Source organism: Myotis nattereri (genome assembly GCF_964212035.1).
Source record: "Myotis nattereri genome assembly, chromosome: 2".
In the NCBI taxonomy this organism is placed as follows: Eukaryota; Metazoa; Chordata; class Mammalia; order Chiroptera; family Vespertilionidae; genus Myotis; species Myotis nattereri.
In genome coordinates, this window is record NC_138076.1 from 114,033,117 (window position 1) to 114,050,526 (window position 17,410).

Here is a 17,410-nt window from a genome sequence, read left to right on the forward strand (position 1 = left end):
GTTGGCAAGGAAGGAAATTGGAAAGAGGTGTGGTTTAGAGAGCAAACGGGTGAGCCAGAGAAACTGGTAAGTGTTGGGGTCCAGGATAGAGCCTAAGACCGAAAGGGAATCTTAGGGTCATTTACATAGAGACAAAGGTTAAAACTCCACAGGGAGTTGGCCACTGAGGCCCTAGGAGAGCCCAGAAGTAAAGAGATGATGATTCAGGACCCAATTATGGGGAAAGAAGGAATAGCTTCTAAGGAAGACACATCAGTAGAGAAGAGAGGTACAAGTTCTCAAGGAGACAGTTACCTGATTCTGATTTGTGTTACCAGGGCAGTCACCTTGGAGATGCTTTGGCGACTTTAGGGCTAGAATAAATATGCATGATCTTTATAGATGTTGTATATTTCCTTGTAGGGAAGAGTTTCTAGAGTAATGAAGTCTGAATTTTTAAAAATGATCTGAATCTTTGAGTCTTTTTGGGCTCTATCCTGGACCCCAACACTTAACTAATTTCTTCTCTTAAAATTTTGAATTTTTATATAGAATTGTACACCTGAATCCTATATCATTTCATTAACCAATGTCACCCCAATAAGTTCAGGTTTTTTTTAGTGCAAGAGAGATGTTTAGTCAAGTCCTGTAGCTACACAAACAAAAAATTTAGAGTTTTTTTATTCTAATTTTAAAAATAATATAAATTGATTGTACAAAACTGGGGAAATATTGAAGAGTATAGGGAGAAAATGATTACCTTTCACCATAAATGAATATTATTAATATTTTTAATATATTTATTGATTTCAGAGAGTAAGGGAGAGGGAGAGAGATAGAAATATCAATGATGAGAGGAATTCATTGATTGGCTGCCTCCTGCACACCAGCTACTGGGGATCGAGCACACAACCCGGCATGTACTCTGACCGGGAATCAAACTGTGACCTCCTGGTTCATAGGTGGACGCTCAACCACTGAGTATGCCGGCTGGGCTACTATTAATATTTTTAAATATATTCTTCTAATATTTTTAATATTTTTTGGACTCACCTATACACTTTTTTTTAACCAGTGTATACTTCTGAAATTGTTTTTGTCACAATAAGATATTATGAATATTACATGGGCATTAAATTTATTATTCATAACAATTTGATAGTGGCATAATAGTAACCCAGTATAAGGATGGACCAAAATTTATTTAACCAAGCCCCTTTCATTGGACATCTAGGTTGTTTCCACATTATATAGATAATGCTGCAATTAATATTCAAATCTTTGTGTTTTTTACTTATTTCTGATTATTATTTTCTAAATATTTCCTAGAAGCAAAATCACTGGTCAAATCCCATGACTGTTTCTAAGGGAGAGTTCATTTCCGAATGTAAGGATTGATTTGCTGGTAGTGCTTATGTTACTATACTAAATCCTGCTATCACCTTCCTACTCCCTTATTTGTGTCTTTGAAAGTCAAAAAGAAACCTAGAACAAGGATCAACAGCAACTGTTCAGGAAAAGCCTGCATGTTTTTGTTGTTGATTTATTTTTTATTTTTTATTCTGAACAACAGGTACAGATGGCAGTCCCCTTCTGTTTAGCTCCACAAGCCATTTGGGGTGCTCAGTGTTTTGTTGTTGTTGTTGTTTTAAACAAAAAGGCCTGGACGCTTGGGATATGAGGCCGACTTCTCAATGGATCCACCTCCCCACTGGCAAATCTGAGTTGGGAAGAGCCTCACCCGAGTGAGAAAGGTATTTATCAGGTCAGCTGGGATTTCTCTCCTAGGCCTCAGGATTTGCAGGCATCTTCTTTGCATTTCTTGGATCTCTGGCCTGGAATGCTAGGTTTTATCTGAGGTCTCCCTGGCAGAGCGTGGCACTCTCCTTTCTTCAGAGCCTTTCTCTGGGCAGTTCCACAGCCTTGGCACCAGCCTTGTTGGGTGTGCTGGGGAGCTCTGGATGCTGGGCACCTCTCCGACCTGCTCTTCTCTTCAGTCCTGTCCAGTCAGCCTGCAGCCCCAGCACTTGTCAGTCAGGGTGGATGTCACCCCTGATGGTAAACGGGGCTTATTTACTGTAGCTCCAGTGCAGTTTTTGCTAATGGCAGGGCCCATTGGTGGGTTTGGAAGTAAATTTATGATTTTAAGGGGAAAAGAATCAGAATCCCATCACAATAATGGTAGATATTGTTTCATGAAACTTTTTCCAAATTTTATATCCACAACATGTATGGATCCTATTCTAAAACCTTGAAAGCGAGGCTATAAACTTGTGTCAGGACTCCCATGAAAATATGAGGTATGCTTAGGGGGAAAATGTGATCAGTGTTCATTTTATTAGCAAGGCTAATAACTGGGAGGTCATGTGGCTTAGTGCAGAAAACTTTACCTTCAGAGTCAGAACTGGATCAATACTGTTGCTCTTTTATACTAGCTGTGTGACCTTGGAAACCTCACTGATGTCTCTGAGCCTCCTTAGCATTATTTGTAAAAGAGAGACAGTATCCTGGCCAGTAGGATCACTGTGAGAATTAAATGAAATAATCTAATATATATAATCTAATAAATAAATAGTGCTCAGCACATAAGACACACATGATAAATAAAGCTTATTTTCTAGTCTTTTCTCTGGGCCATAAGACATCCTGTGCAGCACAGACAGATGCTCTGTTCCTCATCAGGAGTACACGCTACCTATGATGTCACCAAAATGGTTCTATTTCTCACTCAAGGGTCCCCTCTAGTTCAGTTTCCCACTCTGTGTTCTGTGTGATGATAATACATGTTTCCTATGAAAGGAATCTCTGATGATGAAAAATTCAGAATCACAGGTCATAGTCACACAATACTAAGGTCCCAACTACAGGTTCCAGGCAGGTGACATCAGTGGGTCAGTCAGGTAGAATGATTAGGGAATGATGGGGACTGTAGCAAACTACAGAACACTTACCCCCTGTAGGGAAGATTGCCACCCTGCCAAAACGTGGATCCAAGCTTTTAGATTTCTGATTTTTCCAAAAAAGCCAAATATCTGGATTTTTTTAATGTGAAAAAATCAATGTTTTTTGTTGTTGTTAACCCTCACCTAAGGATATTTTTCTGTTGATTTTTAGGGAGAGTGGAAGAGAGAGGGAAAGACAGAGAGAAACATCGATATGAGAGAAACACATCGATTGGTTGCTTCCTGCATGAGCCCTGACCAGGGCCTGGGCCAGGAGGAGCCTGCAACCAAGGTATGAACTGCCCTTGACTGGAATTGAACCCAGGATCCTTTGGTCCACAGGCCGATGCTCTATCCCCTGAGCCAAATCGTCTAGGGCTGGAAAAATCCAACTTTTAAAAACAGTGTTCGTCACATGAACCGTCTGTGTGTCAGATAAAGCCAGAGGCCTGCCAGTTAGTACTGTCTGACCTAACTCTTCATGGCTCAGCTGACTTACTACAGCCAATCCAGGCTCTCAAGAAAAACCTCCCAAGGTATCCTTGAAAGTGCTCTTTTAATACATTTTAAGCACAAAATATATAACTCCAGTTATATATTATATATTATAACTCCAGTTATATATAGTAGATGAAATGTCCACCTAATGAGAAGGAAGGACATCATTTTCAGACGGTGTTAAACACCATGGGTCACGGGAAAGTATTGGGCATAATTGGCATATCGTGTTCTGTCATCCCTTCCTGTTAGTTTGGTTAATTAAAACCACTCATAAAACATTTATTCCTTTCTTTAAAAACAGCTTTACTGAGATATAATTCACATACATACAATTCAGTGATATTCGGTAGATTCACAGGGCTGTGTAACCATTCGTCCTCCTCAAAGAAACCCCATGCCCATTAGCAGTCACTGCCCCTCCGCGCCCCCCCCCCCCCCCGCAACCCCCAACTCCTGGCTACTACTAATAAACTTTCTACTTTATAAATGTTCCTATTCTGGACATTTTGTATAAATGGGGCCATATAATATGTGGTCTTTTATGGCTGCCTTCTTTCACTTAGCACAGTGTTTTGAAGGTCAAACCACCTTGTAACATGGGCATTTGGGTTGGTTCCACTTTTTGACTATTACAAATAGTGCTGCTATGAACACTTACATACATGTTTTTGTGTGGACATGTTTCTTTTGGGTACATATATAGCAATGGATTCCCTGGGTAATTCATATGGAACTCTTATGTTTAACCTTTAGAGGAACTGTCAGACTGTTTTCCAAAGTGGCTGCACCATTTTACATTTCCACCAGCAGTGTCTGATGGTTCCAATTTCTCCACATCCTCACCTACACTTGGCATTATCTATCTTTATGATTATAGCCAATCTCATAAGTGTATTAAGACATTTATTTTTAAGGCTTATGGTACATTTGATAGGGCAGCTGAATTTGGTATGTTATGTGGTTCTTGTGATACAGACCTAAAATAGTGATCTTTTCTGAATTTAGATAATCCTATATAATAAAAGCCTAATATGCAAATCGACCAAACGGCAGAACGACCAGTCGCTATGATGTGCATTGACCACTGGGGGGTAGACGCTCAATGCAGGAGCTGCCCCCAGCCCGCAGGCCCCAGGCCAGCCAAGGCCAGTGCAAGAGGGAACCCCCCATCACCCCATCAATCGTCCCTCAGAGGGAGGCAACTGGTGGCGAGGGGTGGGGCCAGCGAGTGGCGGCGCCAGGCCAGCCAAAGCATGTGCCAGTGGGGGCCCCCTGACTGCCCTGCTGGTCGCCCCACAGATAGGCCCTGATCGCCGGCCAGGCCTAGGGACACTACCTGTGCACGAATTTCATACACCAGGCCTCTAGTCATTTTATAAAATCTTATGAGTTTTCCCTTCTTTGTGTGTATCATTCGTTTTTTAAATTCAAATCTACATCTTTCTTTTTTTTTCTTTTTTTAAAAATATATTTTGTTGGTTTTTTTACAGAGAGGAAGGGAGAGGGATAGAGAGTTAGAAACATCGATGAGAGAGAAACATCGATCAGCTGCCTCCTGCACACCCCCTACTGGGGATGTGCCTGCAACCAAGGTACATGCCCTTGACCGGAATCAAATCTGGGACCCTTGAGTCCGCAGGCTGACGCTCTATCCACTGAGCCAAACCGGTGAGGGCTGTGTGTATCATTCTTTGACTAACTAAAGAACAGACATCTTATTAAGAAAAGGTATGATATTTCTTCCTTATTCACTAGTGAAATGTTCCAATTCTAGAGAAATTATTGGTATAAAATAGTTTCTGTACTATTTTCTCTGCCTCCATCAGCAATGTTGCCCACAGCTGAAGGCCCTCATTTCCCCACCTGCTAACCACATTCGGACAGAAAACTCAGGCTCAGTCAGAAGTACTCAAGCAGCTCAGGACAGGTTCGCCTCCTCTACACAATGACAAGTAGAACACTGCCTGCCCTCCACCTCTGGTGCCTGTCCATTTGGTTCTGTAACATTCTTGCAAGTTAGATAAATCATCATAGCCCTAAGAGTTGGGAAAACTGAGCACAGATCTTAATAGCAACCAGAGGTCTGTGCATAGTGGGTGGTGGAAAGAACTCAGTGTGCTACCTGTAGTCCAGAGGTCACACACCTGTGCTCTTCTTTTCCTGAATTCCTCTCTCCTTTATTTTTGGCACAGAAAGAAAGAGAAAGAGAAAAAAGAAAGGAGGGAGGGAGGGAGGGAGGGAGGGAGGGAGGGAGGGAGGGAGGAAGGAAGGAAGGAAGGAAGGAAGGAAGGAAGGAAAGAAAAAAGGGAGGGAGGGAGGGAAGAAGGAAGGAAAGAAGGTTTTACTAGTAAGTATGGTTCTCTCATCAGACATTTTGGTTTACTGTTTCCGTTTTTTTCAGATACCGGCCCTTTTTGAGAAGGAGAAACTAGAGAATTCACATAGCTGGACTTCAGGATTCATTGTAATGGGAGGAATCAATATCCTTCAGCCAAAGACTTACAGCCCCCTGTCTGTGTTTTGTATTTTTTTACGTTAGAGTTCAATTTCAAAGGCCTTTTGGAAGCAACCTTTGGGCAGACATTCTGGCAGTTTTTGTGATAAATTCATATTTGGCATGCTATAGTTCACTGTATCAAACAAGGCATAACCTTGGCCTAGTTGGGAACTGGTAAATTCTAAAAATGTTAGCGTTTGTCTATATTTGACCCCTCAGACCTCCAGTCTGTCTTCCTCTTTTTAAGTTATAAGAATGAGGTGTAATTAGCATCTATCAATTTTAGTGTCCTAACATTTACTTATTATTTATTATTCTATTTTCCTAACTTCTGATTTGGAGACCCAATTGTTTTTTTGTTTGCTTGTTTGTTTTAAATATATTTTTATGATTTCAGAGAGGAAGGAAGAGGGAGAGAGAGATAGAAACCTCAATGATGAGAGAGAATCATTGACTGGCTGCCTCCTGCACGCCCCCTACTGGGGATGGAGCCTGCAACCCAGGCATGTGCCCTTGATTGGAATCGAATCAGGGACCCTTCAGTCCACAGGCGACGCTCTATCCACTGAGCCAAACTTGCCAGGGCGAGACCCAATTGTTTATCTTCAAAGATAGAAGAGGAAGATTAAAACAATAATTTTCAGTAAGTACTCTTTCAGCTATTAATTGACTTATTCAACATATTTTATTTAGTGCCTGCTATAGGCCAGCCACCCTGCTAGATAAGATAGGGTCCCTGCCTACAAGTGGTACAGTATACAATAGGATAGGCAGACACATAACTGGATAATCACAATTGTGAACACAGTAGTTAATATACAGAATATTATGGGATCACAGAAGAGAGGCACTTCACCTACCCCAGATAGGATCAAGGCAGGCTGCAGGAAAGACATAAACTTTATTAATGAAGATCTGTGATTCATTTGCCTAAATTGGGCATGGACGTGTTTGAGCTTTTTGAATTAGACAATCCTGTAAACTGGGATAAAACATCCACTAATTCTAAAGTAAAATATATGCCAAATTTGTAGCTAATGATTCATTTTGAAGAAGGAAAGGATCTAATATAAATAAGTGACCATAAAGGCTGTAGGACTAGAGCTAGAAGTTGTTGGGTTTATTTAAAAGTTTCTTTCCTTTTTATGTCCCTTCCTGCCTATATCATGGAAAAACAAATATGAGAAATGTGCCTATACGTGGAGGTTTTTATATTCTTCTTTCTGACACGGCCTCTGTTACATTTGGAAATAAATGAAGGCACCATCATTAGATTGGTTGAAGATTAGTGCTGTTTGAGGCTAGAATTTTAAAAAAATAAAAAGCTTAATTAGTTTTGCAATCACTGCCCTCATGTAAAATTAAGTATGAGGAAAAACTCAATGGTAACTGCATTTGAGGTTTTCTAAGTCATGGATTTGAAAGGGATCTGCATAATAATTTTAAATCTTTGAAAAAAAAATTAATCTTTACAACAACCCTGTGATCACCTCCACTTAATAGTTGGGAGAACTGAAGCACAAAGAAGTTTTTAAAAACTTGCCTACCTGCTAGTAAGTAGCAGAGCTAGGATTTGAACCCAGCTCTATTTAAATCTAATTTTCTATTCACCATGACATCCTGCTGAAATAGAAACCTGTGTGGGTCCATTACCTGTGTTCTGTGACTATAAACTTACCCTAGCAGGAGTAAGCTATTATAGACAATCGTTAAAAGTATATGCTTGGGCCAGTGCAAATCCACACTGCTTCTGAAAAATATTGATAGTGTGCCATCTTTAAATAATAGTCAAATTTTGATGTCATGGGTGCCATTTAAAGTGTCAGTCGGCAAATCTCAGAGGGAAAGGGGTCGGGGCTGGAAGAGATTAACCAAAGAATTTATATGCATATATGCATAATCCATGGTCACAGACAATAGTGTGGTAAAGGCCTGGGGAGGGAATGGGAGTGGGTTGAGAGGATCAATTGGGGGAGCATAGGGGACATATGTAATATTTTCAACAATAAAGACAAGTTTAAAAAAAATAAAGAACAAAAAAAAGTGTCACTCGGTGTCATTAATATTTTTTAATATGGGCATTGAAATGGTAAAACAATTGAAATATCTAGATTTAAATAAAACATGATTAGTAAAGTTCAGTAGATAAGAGTAAATATGTATGAAATATATATATATATATCTATATATCTATCTATATATATATATATATAAAACCCTAAGCAACTGGTTGACTGTCCGACCAGTCAACCGTTTGACCAGTCGCTATGACACACACTGACCACTAGGGAGCAGACGCTCAACACCGGAGCTGCCCTCCTGGTGGTCAGTGCGCTCCCACAGCAGGAGCGCCCACTCAGCTGACTGATGGGTGCCAGAAGCCGAACTCACTGGCTGGTGAGCTCAGCTGTGGTGGCAGCCGGCGGTGGCGGCAGGCACAATGGGGCCAGGATGAACAGGAGTGGCGCAGTGCCCAGCCCAGGCTCGGGCTCCTCCCTGGCCACCTGCCACTTCACACACTACTATATCCCTTGGGGGATGTTGGACTGCCAGTGTGGGGATCAGGCTGAAACCAGCAGTCCAACATTCCCCAAGGGGTCCTGGATTGTCAAAGGGTGCAGGCCAGGCTGAGGGACTCCACCAGTGCACGAATCCGTGCACCAGGCCTCTAGTAGCAATATAAATGTTAACATTAGATTTTATTTTTTTCACTGAGTGTGCATTATACTATCTTATATATTATTTAAAATAATTTTTCATGTGCATGTGTTGTGTATTATCTATTCATCAATACTATAATCCCTGAGGTCAATCATGTTTTTTAAAAAAGGAATAAACATTAAAATCATAGGTCAGGGAAGGTTATCCAAGCTGATTCTCAAAAACCTTAACAAATTAGAGCAAATACATTAGGTTATAGAGGTTTAGAGTGGATATAAGAAATAAAAAGATCATAAAAAAGTGATTAATTTAACTTGAATCTATTACAGCGATTTTCAACTGGTGTGCTGCAAGAATTTTTTAAAACATGCAATACCTGACTATTTAATCAGGGGCACTGACCTCTTTTCCTTTAGGTTGTCAAAAAAAAAAAAAAAAGTGACAACAGCCAACACAATAGCTAGCCATCTGGTGTGAATGAATCAACATTATACCTATTTTTTGTCAGGTCAGCAAAAAATATATTTTTTGTTGTATCACAGAATTTTAGTAATCAGTTTATGTGTGCCCTGAGATGAAAAAGGTTGAAACTTGCTAATCTATTACATTAGGGAGAATTGGCTGGTGGATTTAAAAGTGTATAATCATAGCATTAGAGGGTTAAAAGGGGGAATTCTGTCATAACTGAATAGGGGTGTGGTCTGCTCAGGCTAAGGAGGACTAAGATAACAGTTTCTTAAAGCACTGATATACGTGCATGGTCTTCAGAAATGGCTGATATAGCTAACACATTTTCTTTACAGACATAATGACTGTGTTTGTTACTGCCAGCCAGTTTAGTAAGCTAGAGAAAGCACAGCCTGTGGATTTGGGCATACGAGCCCTGTGCCTCCATCTAGTCCTCCAGGTAACCATATCCCTACAGCTCCTGTAATCCTAGAGCAGGTACATGGATGCACTAAGTGGTGTAATGGGAGGGGGAGATAGCATCACAAGGATTCGTTTGATTATAACAGTAATCCACACCAAGTCAAAATAGCCAAACAGTTAAAAACGTGGTCTCTAATGAATTTGCTAATTCTAGCAGGCCCTCGCAAACATTTCCTGCCGGAGTGCCCCATATCAAAACGAAATAGCTGTGCTTTAATTACATGGAATAAATTATTCGATTTCCAGGAAGTTAAGACAGTGCTTTGTATTTAAATAAAAAGTTCTAGACACGCTGTGAAACTCGATCAAACCAACAAAAAAGGTGAAACCAAATGCCTATCCTGTGAGTCAAGATTTCAGCTGCTCAGCAAGCCTGACGTTACGGTTTACGAGCCCAGAAAAAGGGGCATTTTAAAACCGGCCGACCGGATCATGTCACTTTCTTATAGGAAAAGCCTTGCCTTTGCCGAGATCTAGTGTAATGCAACCACGTGCTGTTGAGGGGCCTCAATCTTGCTGCCTTCGCCCCTCTGCACTGGCAGGAGCCCCAGTTTTCAGGGGAGGCGACCTCAAACTGTCGCCCTCACTTTTGAGGATCTTCTAAAATTCTGGGGTCTTTTATCTCAAGGGCTTTGCAAGTGAGTTTGGGGTAGGGCGGGGGGGGAGGCCTGTGGGTGTCTGTTTTGCCTGAGGAGTTGGAGACTCTCGTGGAGCAGTCAGGCTTGCGCCGCTCCGGCGGCCGCTCCGGCGTGGAGCCGGCTCGGGTTAGACACATGCACATACACCATAGAGCTCGCTTTCCCGTAGCAGCAGCTGCCTCTGCCTCTGCCTCTCCCGCCTCAGCCTCCTTGCCCGGCATCCACACACATTCAGATTTGCGCGCTGTTTCAATCCTTGATGACGTGTCCCCGAAGACAGCCAATAGCCGACGGGCTCTGGTCAGGACAATGGGAGGGAGCGGACCAATGATCGGGCTCCGTGAGTTGGCGGTAGCCAATAGGAGGCGCGCTGGCTGGAGAGTAATGTTACAGAGCGGAGAGAGTGAGGAGGCTGCGTCTGGCTCCCGCTCTCACAGCCATTGCAGTACATTGAGCTCCATAGAGACAGCGCCGGGGCAAGTGCGAGCCGGCCGGGCACTGGGTGACTGTGTGCTCGCTGAGGGTGAGTCCGGGCAGCGCTGCGGCGGGAAGGGCGCCTCCGGCAGCGCCCGGCTCGCGCGGCGGCGGGATCCGGCGGCCCGGAGCGGCGGGTCGGGATCCACACAAAGGCGGATGAGGGGGGACGGGGGGGAACTGCGCACGGAGCGAGCCTGGGGCGCCGAGCCCTGCCCCGCGCCGGACCCCGGCCCCGGCCGCCGAGCGCTGTAGCCCCGCGCCCGTGCCGCCCACCGCCGGCGTCCGCGCCGACTGGCGCAAAATAGATATTTTTACTGAAAACATTTTTAACGTGTTTTCAGCCCCCGAGTCGAGCGTTCGGGCGGCCGCCGTGCGCGGGGGTCGGCGGGGCCGCGGCGGGAAGGCAGGCGGCGGCGCCTCCTCGGGCTGCATCGGCCGCCGCAGAGCCGGGCGCGGACGGGCAGCGCGGTGGGCCCGGCGGCCTGCGCCCGGGCGGCGGCGCGGCGGGGGGAGCGGCGCCCTGCGCCCGCTGGAACATGGCTGACTCGCCCGGCGCTGCCGGCGGGGAGAAAACAAGGCGGCGGGCGGGCGGGGGAGCGGGGCGCGCAGTTCCGAGGCAACTTTTTTTCCTCTCTCCGCTCCCGGCCCCGTGTCCGCCGTGCGGGGGTGGCGGCGCGCGGGCCGCGGAGGGAGACGGGCGCGGCGCGGGGGGAGGGGAGGGAGGGAGGGTCCGGCGCGCGCCCCCCGCCCCTCCCCCCGGCCGCAATGGCCGAGCGTGCGCCGGAGCGCGCCGCCACCCCGCCCGCCCGCGCTCGCACTCACACACACTCACTCACTCTCTCACACACACACATACACACACAAAGGGAAGGAGCCATGTTCGCGCTCGCCCTCGCGGCGGCGCAGGCGGGGAAGACGCGCAGCGGCCATTCCGTGCGCGCCGGGCCGGCGGCCGCGGGCGGAGCCAGCCCCCATTTCGAGCGGGGCTGCTCCCTCGCGAGCCCGACAAAATGGGGGCGGCGGGCGCACGTGGCGGGCCCGGGCCTGCGCCGCGGCCCCCGGAGTCCGGGGGGGCCAGTGGCGGGAAGGTGTGCGGAGCCCCGACGCTGGGAGCCCGCTCCGCGTGGCGCCCCAACTTTGACGGACCAGAAAGACTCGTGTGGGGGCGGGGGTCAGCCGGCGCAGGAGTGGCTTTTGTCCCTCATCCGTGTTGACGCGGAGAAACTTAAGACCGGACGTGCCAGGTCAGAGCCGAAACACGTCTCGCGGCCGAGCCGCTGGGAAACGCTGCCTCGCGGTGCGGTGGAGCCGCCCCAGTGCCGCCGCCCCGGCCCGGGTCCCGGCGGGGCAGCCGCCCGCCCGCCCGCCGCCTCCCGGCAAAGTTTGTGCCGCGCGAGTGCTCCCGAGCGACCACGAAACTTTGAGTGGCGAGGGCCCTGCTGCTGCTCGCCGGGTCCCTACCTGTTCGAGTCCTGGCGTCCACACGTTAGTTTCCTGACATTTGGTCTTGTTGATTTTGGGGCGATTTTGTACATTTAAAACATTTAAATGACCGTTGAGGTCCTCATTCCGAACCAATGAGTAACCAGCACTGTGAGTACGATCGTGTCTGCACTTTTTGAGATCACACCGGCGGACCGTTTTCTGCGTGGCATCGCCTCTGCTCGGAAGCGCGGGTCGCTCGCTACCATGCCTGGGTTTGGTATCAGGGGAAGCTGCCGTCACTCCGTGCCAAGTGACCAGCGCCTTAGTTTCATACACTCCGAGAAGTTAAAGTGCTCCGACATGTCAGTCTCGTTGCTAACATCGAGCATTCTCTTCTTTTTTAAGGAAAGTAAGTAAACATGGGCAAAGGAGATCCTAAGAAGCCGAGAGGCAAAATGTCATCATATGCCTTCTTTGTGCAAACTTGCCGGGAGGAACACAAGAAGAAGCACCCAGATGCTTCAGTCAACTTCTCAGAGTTTTCTAAGAAGTGCTCAGAGAGGTGGAAGGTAAGAGGGCTTAAGACGCACAAAAAAGAGTGGAGCCTATGTCCGTTTGCATACTGAGTGGCACTGTTAGGCTCCTCAATAACAAAGGACACTCACTGGTTTTATTCATTTTAATACTTGATAATTTATTAAAATCTTATCAACTTAAAGTTTACAAATAATTCTTTTATAGACCATGTCTGCTAAGGAGAAAGGAAAATTTGAAGACATGGCAAAGGCGGACAAGGCTCGTTATGAGAGAGAAATGAAAACTTATATTCCTCCTAAAGGGGAAACAAAAAAGAAATTCAAGGATCCCAATGCACCCAAGAGGCCTCCGTAAGTATCTTGCCATTTTTCTTTCAAGAAGTGTTTTGCAGTAAAATCACAAATTCAGCAAGCCACCTTGTGGGTTTGGAGTGTATAAGCAAAGTTGCTTAGCTAATAGTGGCTCACATTGGTATATTTAAGTGTTGTAAGTAAAATTCCTATGGGATGGGAGTTTAGCCAGAGCATTTGAACTTGGTATTTGCTTCCTTCATCCAATATATTTGTAAATGTCATTTTGAGTCTTTTCTTGAGAAATATCTGGAATACTTAATTTGCAGAATGTCTTCTTGGAGCTCTAACATTAATATTAATAGTGTCTATTCAACTAGTAGTATCATGTTAAATAATTGTAAATCAGGCTTTGGTTATGAAGGATAATTAGCATATTATGATATTTGTACCCTATCCAATGCATGCTAGAAATTAGAAGCAGTTTTTTATATGTAAGTAAACTACACATTTGATAGTTAACTCCTAAAATGAAATTTCTCTTTGTAGTTCGGCCTTTTTCTTGTTTTGTTCTGAGTATCGCCCAAAAATCAAAGGAGAGCATCCTGGCCTATCCATTGGTGATGTTGCAAAGAAGCTGGGAGAGATGTGGAATAACACTGCTGCAGATGACAAGCAGCCTTATGAAAAGAAGGCTGCTAAGCTGAAGGAGAAATATGAAAAGGTAAGGAGTATAGATTTGCTTGGTGTAATTAGGTAATCTTGGTACCTCGCCTTAATTTCTATTTTCTTAGGGGTTTCTAAAAATTTGAGGTATAATGCTAGTTTTTTGTTGTTAGTATAACAACTATGTTTAGTATGTTCACTGGATATGATCCTAAGTCCTTTTCCATCTTTTAAATTAGTAGAATATGAAATTATAATAGAAATGTGTTGGGTTTTTTTGTTTGTTTTTACTTTATATTATTTGCCTTGGGCAAAGATTGTGCATTTAAGCTGGGTTTATTCCCCAATATCTCCAAATATGTTGAAGTTTTGGTAGTTACTTTGAGTCAGATGATTAGTTATTTTAAATGGTCTAGGTATACAATATAAAAGTAGGTTGAACAAAAATAATATAGATTGTGTACCTCGTAAACATGCCCTGAAACATTTATATTCTCTGTCTTAGATAACCCCAGAATACTAAATTTTAAGTTAAAAAGTTAATGTCTGTAATAAATTGATGTGAAGGAAAGTCTATAACCCCTGTACTTTGAATTAAAATATTAAAGTTAAATTTTATCTTCTTATTCTGGGGGGAAAGTATTCTTTTCTAGATGTTTCTTAACCTTAATTGCATGCTTACTTGATAAATTACTTTTTTTTTTTAAGATAAAACTTTTTACTATGTATGGATTAGGATCTGACAATATAAACCCGTAGAATGCTTTTTTGCATTCAGAAGGTGGCAGTGTCTACCCTTTAATCAAAGTCTCTGCATTCTAGTTTCAATAAAGAAATGTTAGCATGTGCATAATTTCACTTCAGTGAGGCATAACATGGCAAATATTAGACCGTGAATTATAATCATCTCATTTTTATATGCATTTTTCAAAGTCTTGGTTGTTTGTGGATGTAGAGTGAGCCTTCAGATGTGTGGTATTTTAGCAATACTGGGATCACTTGATTTTTTTTTTTAATCAGGTTTTCCCATGTTGCTTTTTATTTCTCCCCATACTTTAACTGTATTGTCTTTCCTACCAATTTCTCCTGCCCTTATCTTGGAAGGATATTGCTGCATACCGAGCTAAAGGAAAGCCTGATGCTGCCAAAAAGGGAGTTGTCAAGGCTGAAAAAAGCAAGAAAAAGAAGGAAGAGGAAGAAGATGAGGAAGATGATGAGGAGGAAGAGGAGGAGGAAGATGAAGAAGAAGATGATGAAGAAGAAGATGATGATGATGAATAAGTTGGTTCTAGCGCAGTTTTTTTTTCTTGTCTATAAAGCATTTAACCCCCCTGTACACAACTCACTCCTTTTAAAGAAAAAAAATTGAAATGTAAGGCTGTGTAAGATTTGTTTTTAAACTGTACAGTGTCTTTTTTTGTATAGTTAACACACTACCGAATGTGTCTTTAGATAGCCCTGTCCTGGTGGTATTTTCAATAGCCACTAACCTTGCCTGGTACAGTATGGGGGTTGTAAATTGGCATGGAAATTTAAAGCAGGTTCTTGTTGGTGCACAGCACAAATTAGTTATATATGGGGATGGTAGTTTTTCATCTTCAGTTGTCTCTGATGCAGCTTATACGAAATAATTGTTGTTCTGTTAACTGAATACCACTCTGTAATTGCAAAAAAAAAAAAAGTTGCAGCTGTTTTGTTGACATTCTGAATGCTTCTAAGTAAATACAATTTTTTTTATTAGTATTGTTGTCCTTTTCATAGGTCTGACATTTTTCTTCTTGAGGGGAAGCTAGTCTTGCTTTTGCCCATTTTGGATCATATAATTATTACAGTGTTTATCTTTTCATATAGTTAGCTGATAAAAAGCTTTTGTCTACACACCCTGCATAATTGTGATGAGGGTAATGAGAGTTGAATTGAGACAGTTTTCATCCATAACAAACAAAGTCTTGGTCAGTTGATAATTTTCACACAGCCCAGTCACATTTACAAAGTGAAAAGTAACCACTCTACTCACAGCATGGGATTATTAGAATCAAACATTTGAAAGTCTGTCCTTGAAGGACTAATAGAAAAGTATGTTCTAATCTTTACATGAGGACTTGACATTTTTTTTAACTCCCATTACCATGTAATGGCAGTTATGTTTGCAGTTCCCACATTAAAGAAGGCCTGAGAATGTATCCCCAAAAGCGTGAGCTTAAAATACAAGACTGCGGTATGAAGTTTTTTGTTGACATTAGTCCTGGCAAAGGCTCTGAAGAAAAAAAAAGTGCTGACTAAATGTCTTATTTATCTAAATATGGATTGCTTAGGAAACTTGAGACTCCATTAAAGGTATTTTTAATTAATTAGGCCAACTTTTAAAATTGTATACCACATTTAAGATCGAGTATATTTTCCAAACTATAGTTTTTTCCCCTTTATAAAATCAAATAGACATGAGGGAAGTAAACTTTGTATCACAGATTGTCCAATTTTTTTGAATTTGATTTTTATAAGACTCAAAACTCATTAGGGCCATGTTTATCCGCTTAGCTGTTTAGGAAACAATTTGGCAATTTTGTGGTTTTTGACATTCTCTTAACGGTGCCAGTGTTTTAAAATAGCGTTCTTGTAATTTTACACGCTTTTGTGATGGAGTGCTGTTTTGTTATATAATTTTGACTTGGATATTTTCATTTGCATTTGTTTATGTAATTTCAGGAGGAATACTGAACATCTGAGTCCTGGATGATACTAATAAACTAATTGCAGAGGTTTTACATATTAGTTAAATGGCTTTCACTTGAGATTTTAAGATTTTATTATATACATACATATTTTAATCTTGTTTCTGATAACTTAGCAACACTAAATACAGACTGGCAGAGTTTTTCTTTAAAAATATTTGATGCTTATAAATAGGTTAATGGGCTGATGAAAAACCAGGTTTATGTCACATTCTAAGTGATCTCAGAGGATACTAAATATATAAATGGAAAACTAATTTTACTTTCAGTATGTTGGGCTAAACAAGATAGTTTTTAAAAGTAAGGATAGTGATAAATGTAAGCCAAATGAGAACCTCAAATAGAAAGGTTGCCATTGTGTTCAAATTCATCAAAAATGTTTAGAAGGAACAAGTCACTATCCTCTCTGATTTATAAGTTTCTGTGGCTATAGAATCACAATTTCAAGATCAGTTGCCAGCAAGTCTGATCCCTTTAAAAGTGAATACATCCTCAAGGAAACTAATTTTAGTGGGTGTGTCATGAAAACTTTTAAGATGTTGAGAATCTGAATAAAGTTTTTGGGCTAACTGCCTCAGGTCTTAACAGGAAAAAAATGGATAAAAATCCTCTTCAATCTGAAAATCTTTACTGTTTCAACAGTAACCCCTGGAACTTGGACGTCCAAAACTCAAGTAAATGAAGTGGGGAGATAATTTAGATGATTTGGTGTTAAACTGCAAACGATTCTTTTAAAGTTAAGGCATAGGAACTTAATGTTATATTTTCAGCACTATGGAGTATAAGGATATTATCAAGAAAAGATTAAACTATAAATTTTACTATTAAATTTTCTACATTTTAAAAAATCAGTATACTGATTGGAAATTTAACCTAATACCTGATTTCCTAATTTACCTGTACAAAGATTGAGAATTATTGCTGGGTTGTAATCTGATCTCCCATCAAGGTGCTAATTTGCCATATCAATTTTTTTTTTACAGTGAAATTCGAAAAATCTTTTCTGAATCCTATGCATCATGGGTAAAGAAATAAGTGTGCTGAGTAGCTGTTAGACAAATATTTCCCTCACTGCCTAAGGAATTATATTTCTTGCTCAGATGTTAGTGTAGTATCTAGCTATATAGGAAACTAC

The 17,410-nt window shown here is 42.4% G+C and overlaps 1 protein-coding gene across 4 annotated transcripts in view; it reads left to right on the plus strand.

The window, feature by feature from the left end:
- The window catches only part of HMGB1 (high mobility group box 1), a 120,834-nt gene extending 104,526 nt beyond the window's left edge, over positions 1 to 16,308 (plus strand). Inside the window, exons 1-5 of one of the 4 annotated variants that reach the window (XM_081083606.1) lie at positions 10,525 to 10,671; positions 12,456 to 12,619; positions 12,792 to 12,937; positions 13,427 to 13,601; positions 14,648 to 16,308. In XM_081083606.1, the coding sequence (XP_080939732.1) occupies positions 12,470 to 12,619; positions 12,792 to 12,937; positions 13,427 to 13,601; positions 14,648 to 14,824 (648 nt within the window). In that variant the 5' untranslated portion in view covers positions 10,525 to 10,671; positions 12,456 to 12,469 and the 3' untranslated portion in view covers positions 14,825 to 16,308. Of the gene's footprint in view, positions 1 to 10,524; positions 10,672 to 11,521; positions 12,111 to 12,455; positions 12,620 to 12,791; positions 12,938 to 13,426; positions 13,602 to 14,647 lie in introns of those variants that run through there. The other 3 variants (XM_081083608.1, XM_081083607.1, XM_081083609.1) reach the window with 3 other exon arrangements.
- Positions 16,309 to 17,410: the final 1,102 nt, after the last annotated feature.